General features: G+C 44.2%; 2 protein-coding genes and 1 long non-coding RNA gene across 6 annotated transcripts in view; 1 reads left to right on the top strand and 2 right to left on the bottom strand.

Annotated features, from left to right (window-relative positions):
• DHRSX (dehydrogenase/reductase X-linked) overlaps positions 1 to 17589 on the bottom strand; it is a 171729-nt gene extending 154140 nt beyond the window's left edge. For 2 of the 3 annotated variants that reach the window (XM_065677527.1, XM_065677529.1), the window contains exon 1: positions 17347 to 17589. In XM_065677527.1, coding sequence (XP_065533599.1) covers positions 17347 to 17458 — 112 coding nt within the window. In that variant the 5' untranslated portion in view covers positions 17459 to 17589. Of the gene's footprint in view, positions 1 to 16647; positions 16740 to 17346 lie in introns of those variants that run through there. The other variant, XM_065677530.1, reaches the window with a different exon arrangement.
• On the bottom strand, positions 5028 to 17433 carry ZBED1 (zinc finger BED-type containing 1). Of its 2 annotated transcripts, none has more exons than XM_065677525.1 (2): positions 17347 to 17433; positions 5028 to 10026 (listed from the first exon to the last, which is right to left on the bottom strand). In XM_065677525.1, exon 2 carries the CDS (start codon positions 9973 to 9975, stop codon positions 7888 to 7890), a length of 2088 nt encoding a protein of 695 aa, XP_065533597.1. In that variant the 5' UTR covers positions 9976 to 10026; positions 17347 to 17433; the 3' UTR covers positions 5028 to 7887. The 2 variants fall into 2 exon arrangements, with proteins under 2 accessions (XP_065533597.1, XP_065533598.1); XM_065677526.1 differs by lacking the exon at positions 17347 to 17433 and adding an exon at positions 16648 to 16727.
• Positions 17141 to 19318, top strand: LOC136013534 (uncharacterized). Its single transcript, XR_010612275.1, has 2 exons — positions 17141 to 17496; positions 18035 to 19318. It is a non-coding gene; the product is annotated as an uncharacterized LOC136013534 (long non-coding RNA).
• Positions 19319 to 20108: the final 790 nt, after the last annotated feature.

Raw genomic sequence — 20108 nt, 5'->3', positions numbered from 1 at the left:
AAGAACTGTGAAATCTTTGTAAATATCAGCCGAAGTAACGAAGAGGTGGTGGGGTGGAGTGTGGAGGGCATGAACAAGGTGGTCAGTCTGTTTGCAGGACTACAGAAATACTTCATGTGACTGCTTTAAGTTCACGTTGGGATTGCATCACACCTTCTGATACAACATGCACAAGATTGCTCTTTCCTCAGATTACTTCTCTGACCAGGCATGCAGAAATCTAGCAGCAATGCCAGTGTCACATTCGCAACCCTATGGGATAAATTAAACATCATTCTCAACCTAGTGCTCATGCAAACAGTGCAGGTGAGCCTCTGCCTACTTTCACCGTGTCTTGAAAGCACAAAGGTAACATTCTCCTGTTCTTGTACTTTGAATGCAAAACCCACACAGCAAATAACACAGCAAAGGAAATACTACCGGCAAAGGAAGTAAAAAGGGCTTAAAACTGGAGACAAAAAGAGATATATACCAAGCACAGAAGGCTTCACTCATCCACAAGACTCGCTCTTCCTCATCACAGCACTCATTCCATTGGGACCTGCCAGATTTATGATCAGTGGCAAGTTCCTGTATTATAGAATCATAGAATAGTTAGGGTTGGAAAGGACCTCAAGATCATCCAGTTCCAACCCCACTGCCATGGACAGGGACACCTCTCACTAAACCATCCCACACAAGGCTTCATCCAACCTGGCCTTGAACACCGCCAGGGATGGAGCACTCACAACCTCCCTGGGCAACCGATTCCAGTGCCTCACCACCGTAACAGGAAAGAATTTCCTCCTTATATCCAATTTAAACTTCCCCTGTTTAAGTTGAATGTGTATCTGTAGCAGATCAGAGGCCACGTCAAAAAATTGTTCAGAAACAGACATTTCAGCCCAGGCTCCTGCACACTAGAGGACAGATTACAGTAAGGGCTTGTTCTAACCTTCTTCTCCATTACTTTATTACCTAAAACTGCTGCCTGGACATTTGGGAGTGCAGGGTTTTGAAGCAAAAAGAGCTCACTGCTGGCAGCATGGAGACACCAAGAAGTGTGTAAAACAGCTGTTGTTCAGAGTTCTGAAATGCCAGATTACAGGGAAGTTAGTCATTTAGTATTTTTAAATGCTGTCACAATTTCAGACAGGAATTCCAGGCTCCTATTACAATTTCAGTATTTTTCCTAATGGAACGACTTCCTATTTGGTCTCATCAATGAAGTAACTGATTTTTGTAGATTTGTTCTTAAATTCCTTCTGTTCATATTAAGTTCTGCTGCATGCTCAAGAAACTGAAATTTTGTGCCAAAACACTGAGTGCATCCCAGAGTACAAACTCACAGCAAACTGGACTACCACCCATAAACCAGAGCTATCACTGTTTGCAAAAGCACTCCATTTTTCTCTTTCTCACACACACATCAGAAAGCCATGTTTGAGAAGATGAAGGTTTCCCTTGGAGCACAGCATTCATGACATTGGATGGGATGTTTCTGGCATGAGCTTTCCTGATGCTGATTTGCCATCTTCCTTGTTATGACTGTAAATTCCTGACACTGTAAACCTCACTGATGACTCATGCTGAAAAAGCACATTAAAAAAAAAAAGGGAAAAAAAATTGAGAATTAAACACTTTCAGTTACAGTGTCTATAAAGACAGTGATATACAAAGACAAAAAGTGTCTCAAATTTCAAAGCAAGGCAGCATCCATCGAGAAATAAAAGATTCATTCCTCATTCCTGATTGCAAATACTTGGGACAACAACATTCTCAGAGAAGTATATGCAATCAAAGACACTGCCTTTTTAAAAATAGCCTTATTCTGCATTGTCTGGGGAATCGCTGTTGAATATGACATCATGCACATGCAGACGTGGACAAATACACTCATACTTTCAGTGCACTAAGTTAACCAAAGGGATTAACTCTCTATAGATATATCTACATGAATTATTTTACTACCACAAACATTTACAGATGCATTTTAATTAGCCTTCTTAAGAATGTTAAAATAGACATTCCTTAATTTATTCCAAATGAAAGTATCTTCTCCTGTCTCTTTTTAAAACACGGCTAACCTACTGCTTCAGAACGTGTGTGTAACTCCAGCCATGATATTTATACCAGTAAAACCACTGTAAATGTTAGCCCCAAAATAGCTATCGAATAGGAACTGTAGCTTTACCCTCTATATAAAAATCTTTATTTGAATGCCACGGAACACTCTTCTTCTATGTCAGTATTAATCACTTAACTACTTGAATAATGACAAAATTTCCCAGGCACAGCTTCAGCCTAGAGCACAAACTGGTATGTTAAGATGTTTATCTTAAAAACCCAAACAATCAGAGCAGCACAAACTGCTTCTACCCTAGAATCACAGAATGGTTTGGGTTGGAAGGGACCTTAAGATCATCTAGTTCCAACACCTCCCACTAGACGAGGTTTCTCAAGGCCCTGTCCAACCTGGGCTTGAATGCAATAAGGACTATTTCTGCTTATTATGCCTTTCACTCAGATCATATTTTTCTAGCCGTGTTGAGCCCAGTTGCCCATCATCTTCCCCCTTAACCACACGATTTTGGTCCAACTAAGCAATGTATTCAAGTGAACAATGTACATCACTCTGGGGGGAGGAATCACTAGCTCTGCCTTTTTGCAGCATGACATAGGTGCTGTAGCCCCAGTGGGCTAGAACAAGGACCTAGTTTAAACTCTTTTTAAACTGAGTTTACCTGCTCTCAACAGTCTCCCTGTAAGAGGAGAAAAACAGACTGGTGTGCAGGACTTCTCCTTGCTGTTGCCCCACCCAGTGCTCTGCCTAGGCAGGACAGAGGAGTAACGATTTTGCAAATTCAAGTCACTGGAAGTAAGGACTATTTGTAATGCACGGAAACCAGCACCTAAGTGTAGAAGGTAACAACCTTTTCAGCACCTCTCAAAAAGATACATCTGATCACCACTTCAACACATTGCAAATGGCAGGATTGCTTTTGTGAACACTTAATGTTTTCTTCTGGCAGCAAAGGAAATCAATACCACCCTGTGTGGAAATGTCAATAAAAATGCTCAAAAGGCATAATGTTAACACTTCAGAGTCTGAGGGCCTCTCATTTGAAAATAGTTTCTACAACAGCCTTTGCATTTCTAAAAAACTGTAAATCAAATTTTATCACTAAAAAGGTTTTTAGAAAACAAGGTAAGCATACAGACAGAGTTTTGATTTTTTACAGTAAACTCAATTCCCTTGTGATATTTTAACCCAGCTGCAGGGGCACTGAAAATTACTGTAGAAGTAGAAAAAATCTATTTAATAGATTTTTCTTGTTCAACCTCAAGGGAATGCATTTGCATGTAAAAATGACAGCATCATACAGCAACTGTAGTGATGTTCTGAAATTCCAGTTTAAATAGCATCAAGTCATTAGACATGCTTTACTGATGTGCTTTTAAGCTGATGCAAAATTACACTGTCTTTTAAGTTCTCTCTACAGCACCAAATACTGTTATTAAAAAAGCAAGCCAAATTTCTGTAATTTCCCTACACCCCCTAAAAATAAAACACACCTTGAATATAGCGGAAGGCTAGTAATTTGGAGGAAATATGGTGAGGTAGACCATATAGTCTTGGCATGAGGGAAAATAAAGAAAGCAAAAAAGACACAGAACATTAAAAGACCAGGAGCCAACATAAGACAGTCTCCTCAGCACAGCCAAAAAGACAGCCTACACTAGACAGGTAACACTGCATCACCAGAAACAGGATCATCAGAACTTCAGAAATGGAAACCACCAAAAGGACTATGGCGTGCAGAGACTAAAATGCAGTTTTTCCAACATAAAGTTTCCTTTACCCAGTTGTCATGGAATATGTCAAACACACTACTTCTGGGTTTAAATCCATACATGTCCCCTCCTCCAGAAAGTAGGTCCTCAGGCAGCCCCTTCTTTTTAAGCTGTCACATGAAAATCACAAACTCATGAACTCCGCGTCACCTTTAACTTTTTTCAAAAGTCCTACAAAATATTACAAATACCCAGTTAATGTTTCTTTGGCTTTTAATATTGCTGTGTCCCTGCATATAAATGCTCCAGTAAAGCTAACTGGAACACCATGACATTAGCTAAAGAAAACCCTCCAAATTAATCTAATGCACTGCAGCGATAGAAACTTAAAACAATATCCTTTCCAAATAACCCAGAACTTTATTCCCTTCATTTAAACCGAGGCATCTCATACATGGTTTGTTAGAATAATTCACCTCTTCAGCTTCAGTTTGGTTCAGGGTTTTCCTTTTGTCCTCACAGTAATCCCTGATGGCAGTGAGAGGTGAAATGCTCCCAAAGGTTGGTCAGTCATACAAAACTGCCTTTAGTTACATTGTTAACCCTAGGAAACCTTGCTCACTGAATTTTAATCCTGAATCGGAAATACTTAGCTGCTGGCAAAAGGCAATTCTTCTTCTTTTGACATCAAGAACATACTTTGAGAGCCTGTTTAAAAATTCACTTTCCCAGCATGAGAGCACTCAAAAAGCTGAAGTTCCTCTACTGCCCCTCCAAAAAGATGTTTTAGCTGTACCGAAAAGGAAAGGAAACATTAGGCTATGGATTCAAATGAGCTGTCAAGTAACACAAACATAAATCTGAATTAATAGCATAATTTGGAAATGTGTTCTGGGCCCACCCATGGCAATAGTGCCAGGATTTAACTCGCGTTGTAGCAATATTTAAAACAGCTTTGCAATTTTGGTTCTCCACCCAGCAAAACAACAGAAAATCGTGTCGTTAAATGAGAAACACCACACGTATTTAAGTCAGAGAAACCATCTAAACTTCTGACATTTTTCATCGTTTTTTCTTTTTTAATCCAAAAGATTTGTACAACATGTTGGTTTTGTTTTTTTCTTTTTTAATAACTTACAGGATCAAAGGAAAATAAATGCATAGCTTCAAAACCTTAGAATATAACTTCCCCTTGTTGCGGAAGAGTTCAAAGTCATAAAGTGCTACAGATATGAACACACATCAGACAAATAATCTAGTAACTAACTTATTTTTCTGGTTTATTTAACAATATTCCAGGCTTAGAACATTAAATAAAAATCTCACAAACAATGGGTAGGACTAACAATGGCTTTGTTCTTTTTTTTTTTTCTTTTTTTCCTTCTCCTTTTTTATAAAGAATGCTGAGACACGACAATTGAACCAACTATGGTTTTATTTTGGATACCAAAAACTAAAAAGGAGCTGGAAGGAAGAGAGTAGTGCATTGAACCGATTTCAGTAAAACTGCCTGCAACACTGCATACATTTAGCCCTAGAAGAACAAAGATGGAAACAGGAGATGGATGCTGTCAAGGGGAGCAGAATGAACACAGACCAGGGGACTGGTGCTCAGGGCTCTCTGCCTTGGTTGTCAGGGCATGGCTTTGAATTATGCTTGTGTAAGAGAGGATCGGCATACCTTGTGCTAGCATTTACACAGCTCCTCAAGGGCCAGCAGTTGTGGTAGCAGGTGGAGGTGGTAAAAGTGGACTCAACCAACACCAGCTGGCACTCAATGAATGTAAACCCAAGGGGTCTTCCCAACACACTGCAGGGACGTCACAAGAGCTCAGGTAACATCAATAAGAGACCTGCTGTACCTCACTCCCTTCCATAATTTGGTTTCACTACCCTCGCAGATAGCCTGCATACCTGTGGGAGTTTAGGCCAACCCTGTATTTTGCAGCTTGGGCAATCACATACACCTCTTCAGCGGACGTGGCAAGCAGCAACATTCAACGGGATGCACTGTGCATGTACTTTGTAAAAGTGCAAATTAATTTTCACAGGACTGGAGTGTGAAAACCCAGGCTTACTGACAGCCCAACACAGGACACACCACCTGTTAAGTGCATTTTTCCTGGGCTTGAATGTGCCAGGTATTTTGCTGCTATTTACTTCACACATTTACTCTAACCCCATCCTTCCTCCGCACCCACCCGCCCCTTCCCTTCACCTACAAAGAATACAGAGGTCTTCAACTTCCAGAAACTATTAAACCAAAACATAAACAAGCAGTTTGACAATAGATTCAATTCCACCACAATTCTCATTTTTGTATGGTCCTCCTGGCTGGGCCCTTTCTACAACCAGATGTCCATGGGTATCCCTGTCACAAACCCCCCCAACTTTCTTCCTCCAGAACAACAATGGCCAGTCTTCAACAGGCCTCTCTCCAGACAGATTGTGTTCAACAGTGCCGTAGACTAAAGGGGGGGGGGGGGGGGGGGGGAGGGGGAAGGGAGACACCAGTAACAAAAGTAAAACCCCAAGCAAACCTTGACTGTAACTAGACAATGCCAAGTCTTTCTTTGTACCTCAGGGAAAAATGCTGGCTGCCATCTCACTTTGTGCCAAGCATGAACTCTAATCCTGTTTATGACCTGCAATATTTCATAAGAGATGGGGAATTTGGGACTAGCTTTTTTAATTTTTTCTTGTTTGCTGAGTTCTCAAAAGGGCTTAAAACACTCAGGCGCAGAGACACGAAAGGACAGACTACAATACACAACAACTTATCTGAAACTGTACTCAAAACATTAGACTGGACAGGACTAAAGTCCACTCTACAAACTGAATCAAAAAGAGACAGGAGGAAAAAAAAAAAAAGAGAGAGATTTTAGGTGCTAATGCAATAAGAAACAATTTTAAAGACTGACTAAATACATGTGGGGAAACAGAGGGGTTCCCTTCTTTTAAATATATTTACATAATATTAAAGCTTTTTATTTTGCTTTTCATGCCAACAAAATTTTCTAGCTACCCTGGGCAAAGTCCCCGTTTAAATTAAGAGCTTAAGGACTTTATAACACAGACAGACAGTTAGACCCATGGCCCGTACACGTCTCCCTGCCCTCTCCTTCCTTCCCTCACTCCCTTGACCTGCAATGGGCCTGATACCTTGCCTGCTTTGCACCACATGGCATTAGCCATAATGTAAGCACAAAGCAAAGGTAACACAACGCCATCTTGACCCTGCATACTTCGTTACTACTTCGTAAAAGCACAAGAGGCTACAATCAGGGCTTGCCTAGACATTAAAAAAATAATAGAAAAAATAAGGAAAGGTTTTGCCATTCAGCTGCTGCAGTTAAATGGTAAAACCAGACTAATGTGGACGCAGCAATAACAGTTTACAAGTGTTTATACCATTTATACCGCACTGGAAAGGAAAATAAATTATCCCAGTATAAGTGCATCCACACTACAGCCTATGCCAGCACAGTAACAGTTAAAATAATAATACATCAGTCTCCTAATTGACAGAATAATACCAGATGAACTTTTCTAGCATAGACCAGGCCTAAGACATGAGGTAGTGAAAAAGAAAATCAGGCTCAAGATCTTTTTTCATTCCATAGCATTGATACAGTCTAAAAATATTCACTGCTCAGATTTATGGACTTTAAAAATGTTTTAAAATCCAATATTTAAAGCTAATATCCTGAGTCACACAGGATTTACAAATGGAGGCATAAATCTTAAAAACGCCCTTGCTCAGGGTCCTAATTCAGGAAAATATTTTTATGCTAGAAAGTACATAATCATGTGCTTGTCTCCCACTGAAGCAAGTGGAAAGGAAGCACATGGGTAAGTGCTTTCTGAAATCTGGGCCACAGTCACAAATCACGGTCTTTGCAGAATTTATTTCCTCATTCATTTCAGTGCTGTTTAATCATAAGTCATTCATGTTTTAAGACAGTGGGGAAAACATAAGACAATGGAAGCTAAATCAAGTTTGTTACAACTGTTCAATATTTACAGCATTCATAGCATAAAACCAAAGTATTTTTGGTAACTTAAGACAAATACCTTATTTTCTTTGCTATTAAATGTACTGCAGCAGTCCTGTTAAACAAACCCACTGTCTCGGATATTAAAGAAATTGTTGTTTACATTTACTGAGTCATTTAAATTAAAAATCTGTTCCTGTTCCAAACCCCACTCTCCTTCGTCTTCATCCTCCAGTTCTGCCTCAGACCCATTCCGACTGTTTTCATACAAAAAGATCTGCTCATCCACATGAGCCGGGGCTAACCGGTTTCTCTTTGCACTTACAACATTAGCAGAAGAACCAAAAAGGCGTTCAGGGAAGACCCGTGTGGCCAGAATACACCAGTATTTTTGAAGAACCTTTGGTAAAACTGGAAACAGCGCTAGTCTGTCAGACCACCACTTCAGCGGGTCTTCATTCAAACCCAGGACCTTTTGTGACTTGAAGTTGCTCAATTCCTCAACGATCTGAGCATGCCATTCCTCCTGGTCTTCCACACCTCCTGTCTGGCAAAAGATCTCTGCCAGCATGTTGTTGATGACACTTGTAGGAGGAGGAGTAGAGGAGATGATGATTTTTTTCACAGGGGGCTCTTCTGAAACAGCAAAGAACTTCTCTTCAGTCCTAAAAGTATTTTCTTTTACTTTCTCCAGAAGGCTTTTTGCTTCTTCCACCACTCTGTTTTCAACCTGCTGCCGTTCAAAGGCTGACAGAAAAGGCAGTTTTTTGTAGCGGGGATCCAAGAAAGTTGCAACGTTGAGAAACATGTCTATCTCAGGCGTGTGCTGGTAGGTGGTTGACAGCTCTTTAGCAATCACCTCCTTTGCCATGCTGATTTCTTTCAAATCATTCTCTTTGATGTTCAGGGTAGTATTTAGAAGCATGTGGAGAAGTGGCTTCACCATACTTATTGTCGGGTACTTTGAAGCAGACATCATCTCTGCAACCTGCTTGAAAGGCTGCAGCAGCTCCACCAACCCTTCGATTGTATTCCACTCACTGGATTCCAGCATGAGGTGGTGGTTGTTACTGTCCTCCACGAGAACAGCCGCAATGACAAACTGCTGCTCCTTGAGGCGCTGCAGCATAGCGAGCGTGCTTCCCCACCAGGAAACACGGTCACTTACCAGCATGCAGTGGAGAACATTCTGCTGCTTCTGCTTCTCACTCAGCATGTACATTGCGACTGTAGACTGCTGAAAATACTCCACCAGTTTTCGGCACCTGGCAAGAAGGCTGCAGAGTTTGGGGAGCTGAAAAGCTTGTTGTATTCCTGCATTAAAAGTGTGCCCCAAACAAGGCATCTGTATGGGAATATCTAGGAGAGAGCAAGCCTTCACAATGTCTTTACTGTAATCTGTTGTAGCACCAAAGACTTTTGTATTGATCCCCCACTCAATGAACGTTTCATAAAGGACTCGTGTAATAGTCTCTGCAGTATTATCCTCCGGTACTTCAAATGTTTTTAAACACCGTGAGTTCACAGCCAGGCAGTTGGCAGGACTGCTGCTGAGAAAGTGAACGGCGACCGTTACGTACGACCTGTTCTGGTTTTCGCTCCTCCACATGTCTGTGGATATTCCACACCACAGAACCTCAGTGAGCTCTTTCAGCACAATTTCTCTAATGGCATTGTACTTTTCAGGAATAGCTTTTGCACAGAAGTACTTCCGGCTTGGAAGTTCATACCTGGGGTCTGCTGTTCTCAAGAGGGCCTTGAAGGTGGGCTCATCAACGATAGAGGCCGGATACATGCCCTCGCAAATCAAGCTGATGACTGCAGATGTCAGTTCCTGATGCTTTTTGTTTTCATAGTTCTGGTAGGTCTTCATGATGAGACTATCTTGAACAACCTGCTGTGATGACTCTGGCTTGATTTTTGAAAAGGCGGTGGCAAAGGCTTCCCTCATCTGCTCAGTGTTGCTTTTCACAAATTCACAGAATTCGTCAGGGTGGTTTTTCTCAAGGTGGTAGGAAAGGTTGGACGTGTTTCCTGAATAGGCGATCTGTGCCATGCAAATACGGCAGTAGATCTTCTTCCACTGCAATATGCATCCTTCTGCATTGGTATCAAACCCAAAGTACTTCCACACTTTACTCTTTGCTCTCGGGTGAGCCACTAACTTTAGGTCTGATGGGGAACCTTCTAAACTTTTATTCTCCATTGCTTCTTGGCCACCGTCCCACCTTTTGATCCTTCACTCATTAATGAGTACCTGATAAAGGCAGTAAGATAAAGATACAATGAGAAAGCACAAGTTTGACCATGCTTAACTACGTGAAATCAACGCTTCTGTGAATGTATCAAGAAACCTACCTTACTAATTACATTTGCAAATTTAAAGATGAGATTTGCAGGAAGTGTGACCTACAAGAAGCCAATCAGAATGTCAAAAATTAAAAAGGATTTTAATGCCTCGCATTGTGTTGTGAAACTGAGTTAGAAGACCTCAGTAACTCTCATTTCTGGAATTACACAGTTACACCACAGAGCTGATACATTACTGTCACACAAAGAGGTCACCTGCTACAGTGTTTTCCTGCCTCTTCAGTAACAGTTAAGGCTAGATCAACATCCTCTTGCCTAAGAGTTACTGAGCTTCACTTAACAACAGTTATTTCAACTGAAAGCTGATGCTGAAGGAGCGAAGGGTTTATTGTTTATTCTGAAAGAAGTTTTGTTAGCTCAATCTAACTGTTCCAGCATTTGCTTTAAAAAAAAAAAAAAAAAATCTGTGATGCAAATTATGGCATTTATCTACTCCTCTGAAATGTAAAGATATTTTCTGACTGAAATAAAAGGAAAAGGAGTGTGAACCTCCATGCAGATCAACAATACATGTCTGACACCTTTCCTGTCCTCTTTTTGAAATCAAAGCCATCTCCTGAACTACAAGTTCACAACTGTGGTTCCTGGAATAACAGTGCATTATAATTACAGGAAAAGCAGACATGGAAACACTAATAAATGTTATTATCCATATCAGCTGGAAAATAATTTTGCTGCATTTTCTTCAAAAGGCTACAGAAGCTGGGAAGGGGTGACACTTTAGAGATGAGTGCGGTGATAAGGCAAGACCTGGCAATCTGCAACTCAGTATGTGCACAGGAAAATGCTTCTTGTGCAAACAGTCATATGCAAGCACTACTTGAGGCTCAGAGTGTCTCTATGAACAGTGCTGGCAGCTGGCACCCACTGGAGCTGATTCTGCCGCACCAAAAAAGCCGAGCCACAGCACAGCACGGCTGCACACTGACGATTCCTCATTTCTTCCACACCACCAGCTGAGCCACTGTTGACAGCAAGAAGCCTTTCACCAGGGGCCTGGCAAGGACTGGGAAGGAGAAGGAAGCCACCAGTTGAACACAGATGTAACCTCCTCCATAAAAATCTAGGGGAAGAGAGCAGGAGAGGAGTGTCAGGAGCATGCCTATAGCAATCCTGAAAGTGATAGCATTGCTCCTTCTCTGCTGGTCAGAAGCTGCACTTGCACCCAAGCCCGGAAATCCCCAGTTGGCAACCTGGCTGGCTGTGGGAGGGAAAAACTGACTTTTTCACACTGCTGCAAGGGAATAGCCCAAAACTGTATGTGTACAAGCTTCTTCAGTGTGCTTTCCGCTGTTGATGAACATTCCCAAGAAAAGATCTTTCCTCTCTGAGCTAAGGCTGGTATTTTGAAGCACTTTCTGAATGCCTTGAATGAAAAAACAAAGACCGGTTTGCCAAGGCTAAACATACTTATTTAAACACAGCTGTTGGCTTAGAAGCAGAATGAGAGGTGCAGAGCAAGTACCTTACTGTGTCTGTTCTGAAGATTTACTTCTGGGAGTAGACGTTTATTTTCTTATTTTTTTAGTCCCCTATGGGGGACAATATTCTCACTCCTAGCATGCCCTATACTGTGATTCATTCAGTGCGTTTTAAGTTGCCAGGATAAACTACTGATTCAACATGGTAATGCTGTATGATTCCAAAGAGACGGTGCATATCAACAGCACCAAGGCATGCAATCCCACAAAAAAATATGATTTTGAAAGACAAAGTGGTGTAATGTATAATGATGTAACCCTGCAATAGCATCACTGTGTACTGACAAGACACATATTGTATCAGTATGCACTATTATTACTTTTAGATCCCTCCATTTCAATCCATGATACAGTCTCAAGGAAACAGAGAGGCTCTCGGTATTTCATTACATCTTACTGTTTTCTTTGCATTTATATGGCAATTCCTAAAAGCAAGGAGGAAGGCACTGTGATAAAGGAGTTGATCCTACTTTAAGATTTAAAATTAGTATGACACACCTTGGATCATAAAAAGTTCATCACAGACTGATAAAATACAAGTTATTTTAGAGAAAGAGAGTATTACAGACTCACCCCACCCTTTATACTTATGTATGTTTCAGCTCTGCCATCATGTTGAAATGGATCTGGCAGTTGGTAACAGTGGCACAGAACAGCATTGCCCCAGTTAGGGATATGGCAGTGTAACACAACCTTTATTATAATGCTGTAAACCACACTTCAGCTGTCATAATAGTTTGGAATCTAAACTGCTAATCATCCCTGCCTTTCCTCAAGTGCTACACAGCATAACTGGCACTATGAGGTGGAAAAAAACAAAACAAAACAAAACAAAACAAAAAAAAAACCCAGAACAAAACAAACAAACAAACAAACAAAAAAAAAAAAACTAAGGAAAAAGCCCACATCTCTCTTTTTTTTCTGTAAGAAGGGGTAATTTTTCTTCCTCTTTCAGTGAAACAGTGCTCATAGCGTTGGCTTGGCAAAAACTAGAGCAGCTTCAATCCTGAGCCAAACTGAAGACACCAGCACCTCACAGAAGGAAATCCATTGGGAATGAAACACCTCATTGCCTGTGGGGAGTGTCGCAGCTTGTCACAAGGGCAGCTGATGGAAAGGCTCTCTTACAGCTTCATGAGCTTTCTATGATGAAAAAATAAAAAAGAGTGCCACTTTGGTTTGCTGGAAACCCTTCCACACACGGAAGCCTCCAGGCTACCAACGTGCCTCTTCCTTTCTCCCTGGAATTCCCACCCACATTGAAACAGAGCACACCTTCGGAGAAGCTGCTCTTTTCCTCGCCTCCTCTATGCAGCTGGCCAACATCACCAGCCAGTAGCAAGGCTAAGGCTTTTAAAAGCCTGCAGACAGGATCCCCTGATGGCCTCACTGCAGACTCAGCTGCCACAGGAGAAGGAGGAACGGCCGAGGTCTCCCGGCCCTAGTACCTCACCCCTGCCCTCCGCCATGGAGTGGCCCTGTGCTGCCTCACCTCTCACACCCCTCTAACTCTCCTAACGCAAACCCGTGTCTCCCCACACAAGAGTTACTCTTATTGTGAAAGAAATCACGGGGATGTGAGGAAATATGGGGTGTAAAGCCACCCTGCAACCTTTGCTCCGTCCCCTCTTGCAGGCACAGTCATGGCACCCTCTCTGATTACACAGCAGGTATCACTGTCACGCACCCCCTGCCTCATTCTGTGCACCCACAACCAAAACGAGTGTTTCCTCACTTCTGAAACTACCTAAAGAACTCTCTCAGGAAGGTGCATATGTGGGGGAGAGGGATTAATTGTTAGATGAAACTTTATTTTTGCCTGCCATCAATCCTTCCTACCTTGTTGGTTCTCTACTCACCTCTGGATGTTTTACAACCTAGAGCTCATACAGCTTTGAGCAGGAAGTGCTCAGTCTATCATTATGCTTTACTCGTATAAAGTAAAAGCCCTCAATACATGAATCAAAATTAAGAGGCTCATGTTCCCAAATTAGTATTTCACGATTGATTGTAAAGAAGCTTGGAACAAATTATGATACTGAATAACTAGAAATTGGGACCAACTGAAAACGTATGAAATTTCAACCACTTTTAAGATGAACGGGGGTCATCTTTAAGGTCTTCTGAACTTCAGCCACATTACCACCTTTTTCAGAGCCATTTTTCGACACATCACAGGCACCAAATTTAACTACAAAATGTTCAGCATTTAGTATTCCCCTATCAAATTTCAATGAAACACATACTGTAGAAGAGAAAATGCAGGAGGAAAATGCCAAATAAACTCTTTCATAGGCTTTTAAAACATCAAAAGATAGTAGCAGTAGTAGTATATTATTTAAACTTTTTTTTGTTATTGGTAGGATGACTTTCATGATTTCAGTGACCGCGTTTCCAGTCTTAATATCCTGGTGTCACAATTAATACTAGTTTGTCTTTAATCAATCCACTGATTTGATTTTTCTTCTTAAAAAGCTACTTATACCAAGACCAAGTCATGCAGGGCTTTTTTCCCCCCTTCCAACTAATTAAGAGCAAGCACTGTAAGAAAACATCCAAAAAGTAACTTCTAATAAGACTTTTAATCGTTTAGACCACTGAACACTAACAAACTTCACACTACGTATCAGCAGTTATTTATGCAACTAGCACTTGGAAAAATGTTCTAACGTTAAGTAGAACAGAAGTTCCCCTTTACGTCCACACACTGATTTTTTAGTTAGCAAAGCAACCACTGACTGTGCCTCTTATCCTCCCAGCTCTCTATCTCCCTTCCCTGCGCTCCAGGATCAGAATTTCAGGACAACTTCTCTACTCTGTACTGGGACGGGGAGGAAGGCTCACTTCAACAGCAAATTTTAGCATCTTTTCAGTTTGCAGCTCAAAACAATTACCAAGTTTTTGCACGGGACCTAGATTTCAGAGCTCAAACAGCCCTTTCCCTCTCCCTATCCAAACCTGTCTTGAATCCCATCTATAAAAATTAGAGGAACCCCAGCAGGATGAGACAGAACAGATGGTCACTTTTAAAAGCCATGTGAAAGCACACGTGCCAAGAGCATGCAACTCTAAGTTAGGGTAAAGAAAAAGAAAACAAAATTTGTTTGGTTTACTTGGATTGAAATCCTGAACACTTCCTCCCAGCAAGTGCAAGAAAGCAAGCATTTCTTGGAAAATTCAGAGGCAGAAAGGCTGCATTGCCTCCAGACCCCTTTGCTTACCCACGGAGCTCAAGGACAAGCCACAGAGCATCCCTCTGTTCTAAACCTTCCAAGGGAGAGCTGGACCACTGCCACATGAAGAGTGGGAACTCTTGACGGGGGGACTGGGGCCAGGGAAACAGGATCATCGGAAGCTGCCTTGCCCTTCCCAGCCCCGCTGCCCTCTTCCAGGCTCTCCCTGGGAAGGAAGGCATCCTGGCAATAAAGCGCCCATTCTTGTGAGAGTTACGGACAGCCCCTTGAAAAGATGTAGAAAACTTTAAACTTGAGCACCTTTCTAGGTTACTTAAGCACCTTACTAGATTACTGTCTGGAAAAGTCACTTCTTGGTTTTCTACAGCAAGAGTATTTTACTGATCCAAGCTTTAATAAAGCATGTTCTAACCAACACTTTTGCTTTTGGTTGCACTGCAGTCACTATTTTGAACTTATTATGGAAACAGGGTTAATCTGGGTAAAAAAGTTCCTGTTGACAAGCTGATTCACTTTTCTAAACAATAGCTGGACCCAGCGAGTTGAAGCGAGGCAGCAGGTAACTGCCAAGAGGCAACTGCATGCGAACAACTATCTGAGGAGGAAACTAATAGTCCCTGGAAGAAATCACCATGAGTTAGGGATGAAAGAAAACTTTTTACATCTGTCAAATCTGTCCTGGTCCTACTTAGGCAGCTGATATTTCCAGGTTGATCTTCACTGCCTTCCTCTGGCATTTCCAAATTCCTTCCTCTGGCATTTCCAAATTCAACACTTTTACTTTTTGGAATAGCAGCAAAGAACAGACTGCAACAAAACAGTTGTGTCACATTTTCGTCATGCTGCTTCTCTGCAGTTCAAAAAAGATTTGGAAAGTGTTACACTCCACAGGCACAATACCCAGCTTTGCTCTGCCAAGAAAAACTAACGCTAGAAAAATGCTCAGATGACTTCAAACTCTATGCACATCTGCCCTTTCGGTCACCAGGGCGCTCTCATCTGTTTGGAGGTTCTATCACTGTCTTTCGGGAATGAGAAAGGAGGATACCAGCCTATCGCAGAAGGGTCGGAACGAATAAAAAGCAGGCAAAATGATACCCAAGGATGCCACATGTGATGAAATGTACTAATACGCTCTTACTATGCGTTATGCTTGTCCCATCTCCCTGCCACTTCAGATATTCTCTAAAACAATTTCCTCATCTGCCCCCTCTTCTTACCAAAACACTATGCCTTCTCAATATAAGGTTCGTTGGGTTTTTTAAACTGTTCTTCTGGTTAAAATTACTATGACAGCCACAAAGTTTCACCTGCTGCTGAGCAGAAAAAGTTAAAGTCGCTGACTTGCACAGAGTTGTATGCTCAGCTCTGATGATACCCTACACGTCTGTTCAGACTCACAGTTTGCTCTAAGTTTATAAACTCAGAAGCTTTTTAAAGTCTTCAAAAGTACTGTGAGGAAAGAGGAAATTCAGATGTCTGTTCTCTGTCAAATTCAAAGTTTCCCCTAAGTCACTATTAACCATGCTGTTGACCCAAGTTGGAAAAGTGCAAACCATGACTTCTTAAAAAAAATGACTAATCTGAAGTCCCTTGGAGAAAACTACAGGTGTCATTCACTTCTCAGAAAAAAGGCTGTCAGCAAGTGACAGCTGCTACTAAAGCCTAAGCTTTCGGAGCGCAGGTATGTTCTGCTCCCGAACAGCCCACGGTCGGTGGAGCCGGGGCTGTTGGCGCGGCGGGGGCACAACAAACGGAGGCAGCAGGCGAGCCCAGCTCCGCTGCCGGGCCGGCGGGAGGCTGCCGGCCGCTACCTGCTTCCCAAGCACCTACCTGGGCAGAGGGAGGCTGCGCCCGCGCGGCTCTGAGCCTAGGTCTGAGGCGAAACCGTCAGAAAGCGCAAAAGAGGGAGAGGAGAAGCGGGGACCCCCGGCCCGCGGAGCCCCCACGCCACCTCCCGAGGCCGCAGTAAGGCCAGCGTACAGCCAGCCGCCCGTCCCGGGCCCAGCCCCCCGCCCCGCCCCGCGTCCTGGGCGGCCGCGGCCCGGGGGCCGGACGGGGCCCGGACCCGCAGCCCGCCGGCGGCGGCGAGGGCGGAGCCCAGCGCGGCGGGGGCGGGGAGGGCGCTCCGCCAGCCGCAGCTGCCCCCCGGGCCGCTGCCCTCCGGCGGCGCGGGGGGCCTGGCCCGGCCCTCGGAAGGAGAAGGGGAGGAGCCCGGTGCGGGGCCGCGGCGCTGCTTCAGCCTCTGCCCCGCTGCGAAGGAAGTGGAGCGAAAGGGCCTACTCTCCGCTGCGGCCAAGGTCGCAGCCGTCCTGTCCTATCCTGTCCTATCCTGTCCTATCCTGTCCTTCTCCGTGCGGGCCGTCTGACGGTCCCCGCTCGGCCGCCGGGTCGCGGCCCCGCTCTCCCTGGGCCCCGGCACTGTCGCCTTACCCGCGGTGCAAGGCACGGCAAACTTTCCCCTCTGTAGACGGGCCCGCCGCACCCCGTCCCGCAGCCGCCCCTCCCTGCGGCGTCGGCTGCGGTGCTCACCTGGGGCCGGGGGGCAACGCGGGAGGAGGCGGTGGCGCAGCTGGTGCAGGATGACGAGGAGGCCGATCCAATACACCCGGAGCAAGGGCACCGGCGCAGACAATAGCGACATGGCTGCCTCCCGCCCCGCGGCGGCTGGCTCGGGGCGAGGTGCGGAAGGAGCTCGGCAGGCGGGCAGGCGGCCTGTGAGCGGCGCGGTGCCTGGCCGCAGCCGCCGCCGGGCCGGGCAGGGCCGGGCCGGGGGCGGGGGGGGGGGGGGGCGCGGCGCGGCCCCCGCCCAGCGGAAGGGAAAGCGCCGCCGCTGTCAGAGCAGCGCCCGGGCGCGCCGCGGCTCCCGCCCTTCTGGGCATGTGCGGCGGGGGAAGGGCCGCGGCGCTGGCCGGCGCGGGGAGGGAAGGGGCGGCGGGGGGCAGACCGGCCGCTGGCAGCGGAGGGGCGGCGGCTCAGCCCCCGCTGCAGCGCCCGGGGAGCTGGGGACGGGGTGAGGGGAGCCGCGCGGCGGTGTGAGCCAGCAGCGGGGACGCGGCGTGACAACCGCCCGTGAGGCCGCCGGTCTGGGCGCAGCGGGTCTGGGCGCCGCGGCTGTCGCAGCTACCGGCAGCCGGAGTGCCGCGCGGGGGTCAGGCTGTGCCTCAGACCCCGTGGCTGAAGGGGCGCACTGAGCTGTCTCGTGTTCCCTCTGGCACAGGTGAAGGGCTGCTCCTGCTGCTGAATCCCGTGGGCATCGCTCTGCCTGGGCACGACCCCTGCCACCTCGGGCATCTGGCAGGCTTCCTGCTCTCGCGGTCGCGGCTGTGGCAGTTGCAGATACAATTCAGAAACATAGACTCAGCTAGGTTGGAAAAGACCTTTAAGATCATCACGTCCAACCTCTACCCCAGGATTGCCAACGCCACCACTAAACAATGCCACTAAGGGCCTCATCTGCACTGTTCGTGAACACTTCCAAGGATAGTGACATTTCTCCAAATGCAGCTTTATGTTCAAAGCTTTCCTGAATCAACAGCCTGAATTTTATACAAGCCTGACCAACACATTCTTTACAGTGGTACCTGCTATGTAGTATGGTTTACATCTAAAGTTTTGTCAAGTTTTAAATCCTCAGCCTTATTTTTAAGACTCCAACTACTTGGAACAGAGTAGTTACTACCTACCAGTCCTTCTGGTAGACAGCAGCTTTCAGCTACAGGAAATAGAGCGCTTAGCCCTGACATTGTGGTTTTCATTCACAGAACTGCCGGGTTTTGTAATGGCAGATGAGCCTCAGTATCAATACAAAACAAAAAAATAGTCCTTTCACAAGAGAGGTTGACCGCTATATTCAATTTAAGGGCCTTCGGTAACATTTTGAGGATGATGGGAAGCCATACGAAGCTTGGAAAAGCATTTGAAATGTAATCTCCTCCTCTTTAAGAAAAATAAATGTGCTTTCTAGAAAAAATAACAATATACTTTTTCAATGTCAGATCAGATTGCTCAGCAAAACTGACTTTCTGTATCCTGTTGGAAATATACACCAAGTAAAACCACAGTGTGCAGTTGCTCCAGGACAAACCCAACCATTTAACTGTATGTATCTCTGGTGAATTACAGGGTTTTTTATTAACACATGAAATTATGCAAACATAAATAATAAACAGAACATCACCAAGTCACATCAATGAAGGATGCATTCTTAATGTATATCGTTCTCAGCATGCAGAGTGGTAGGAAGAGCATCGCATAAAGCACTGACGTTTAGTAAAGGTGAATTATGCTTTCAACTTATCTCAGTAAAAATCAAATATTGACTCCTTTATGTTCTCTTACAACCTTTTCTCAGAACTACAGCATTAATGAAAGCACTTCGAAACATTAAACTGTGGAACTCGCCTACAGTGTATTTACACGATGTGTATATAAATATATTATGCTTTCTCACGATTGATGTGTATTCAAGCTACAGCAATAAATACTCTGTCTTTTTTTCACACTACGCTATCCAAAGAATTAAGACTAAATGGGAACAAACACTGGGTTAACATTAGGATCTTTCTTAAGGCATTTAACTGATTTCAGCCCTCCATGTTTCATGAGTATGGATTCACAGAAAGGATGAAAAAGATTTGTTTTAACCCTAGATTAAATTATTTTTTCTAAAAGCTGATGAGACATGGAGGAAAAATGAAAGTATTAACAGAAGCCTGTACATCTGATTCTTTTCAAATAGAATGTATCAAAATTTTACAAGATACTTCCTTTATTTTTGGTTTTCAGTAGTCAGCGTCTTCTGGTTGATACTTTGTTTTTTTTCTTGCAGTCAGCAACTGTGAGGCCTTGAGTATTCGGGCTGGAATTTTGTCTACCTGCTTTAGATACCTCACTGAGATGTTACTACCTCCATGAAATTTTAGGTGTTTGAGCCCTGGAAGGGATGAAAGGAGTAATCTAATTGCTGCAGCTTTGCTGTACAGGCAGTGGACAGAGGGGGGCACTTCTGAAGACCTGCAGAAGATGATTGCTTCCTTTGAGGTGCTTACAGTGCTTCCTTCTTTCCACCAATTGCAGGAGAAATCACAGCTCCTGTGGGCAAAACCAGCCTGTAGTTAAAACACAGATTATCCTCTTGGAAAGTTGAAAACTCTCCATCCACACATGATCCAGCTTCTCTGTCCCTCCTGCAGGACTGGCACTAATGAAGCAGCAGGTGATCACAGTGCTTTCACCCACATTTTGCATAAAGATGCATAAAGCCATAAGAAAGGAAGTAGGTGATGTTTCTA

This window comes from Lathamus discolor, chromosome 4 (genome assembly GCF_037157495.1).
Source record: "Lathamus discolor isolate bLatDis1 chromosome 4, bLatDis1.hap1, whole genome shotgun sequence".
Lineage (NCBI taxonomy): Eukaryota > Metazoa > Chordata > Aves > Psittaciformes > Psittacidae > Lathamus > Lathamus discolor.
This window is presented reverse-complemented; position numbering and strand designations above follow the sequence as displayed.

Coding starts and splice junctions, on each gene's coding strand:
- ZBED1 (XM_065677525.1), bottom strand. CDS start 9,975: ATGGAGAATAAAAGTTTAGAAGGTTCCCCATCAGACCTAAAGTTAGTG.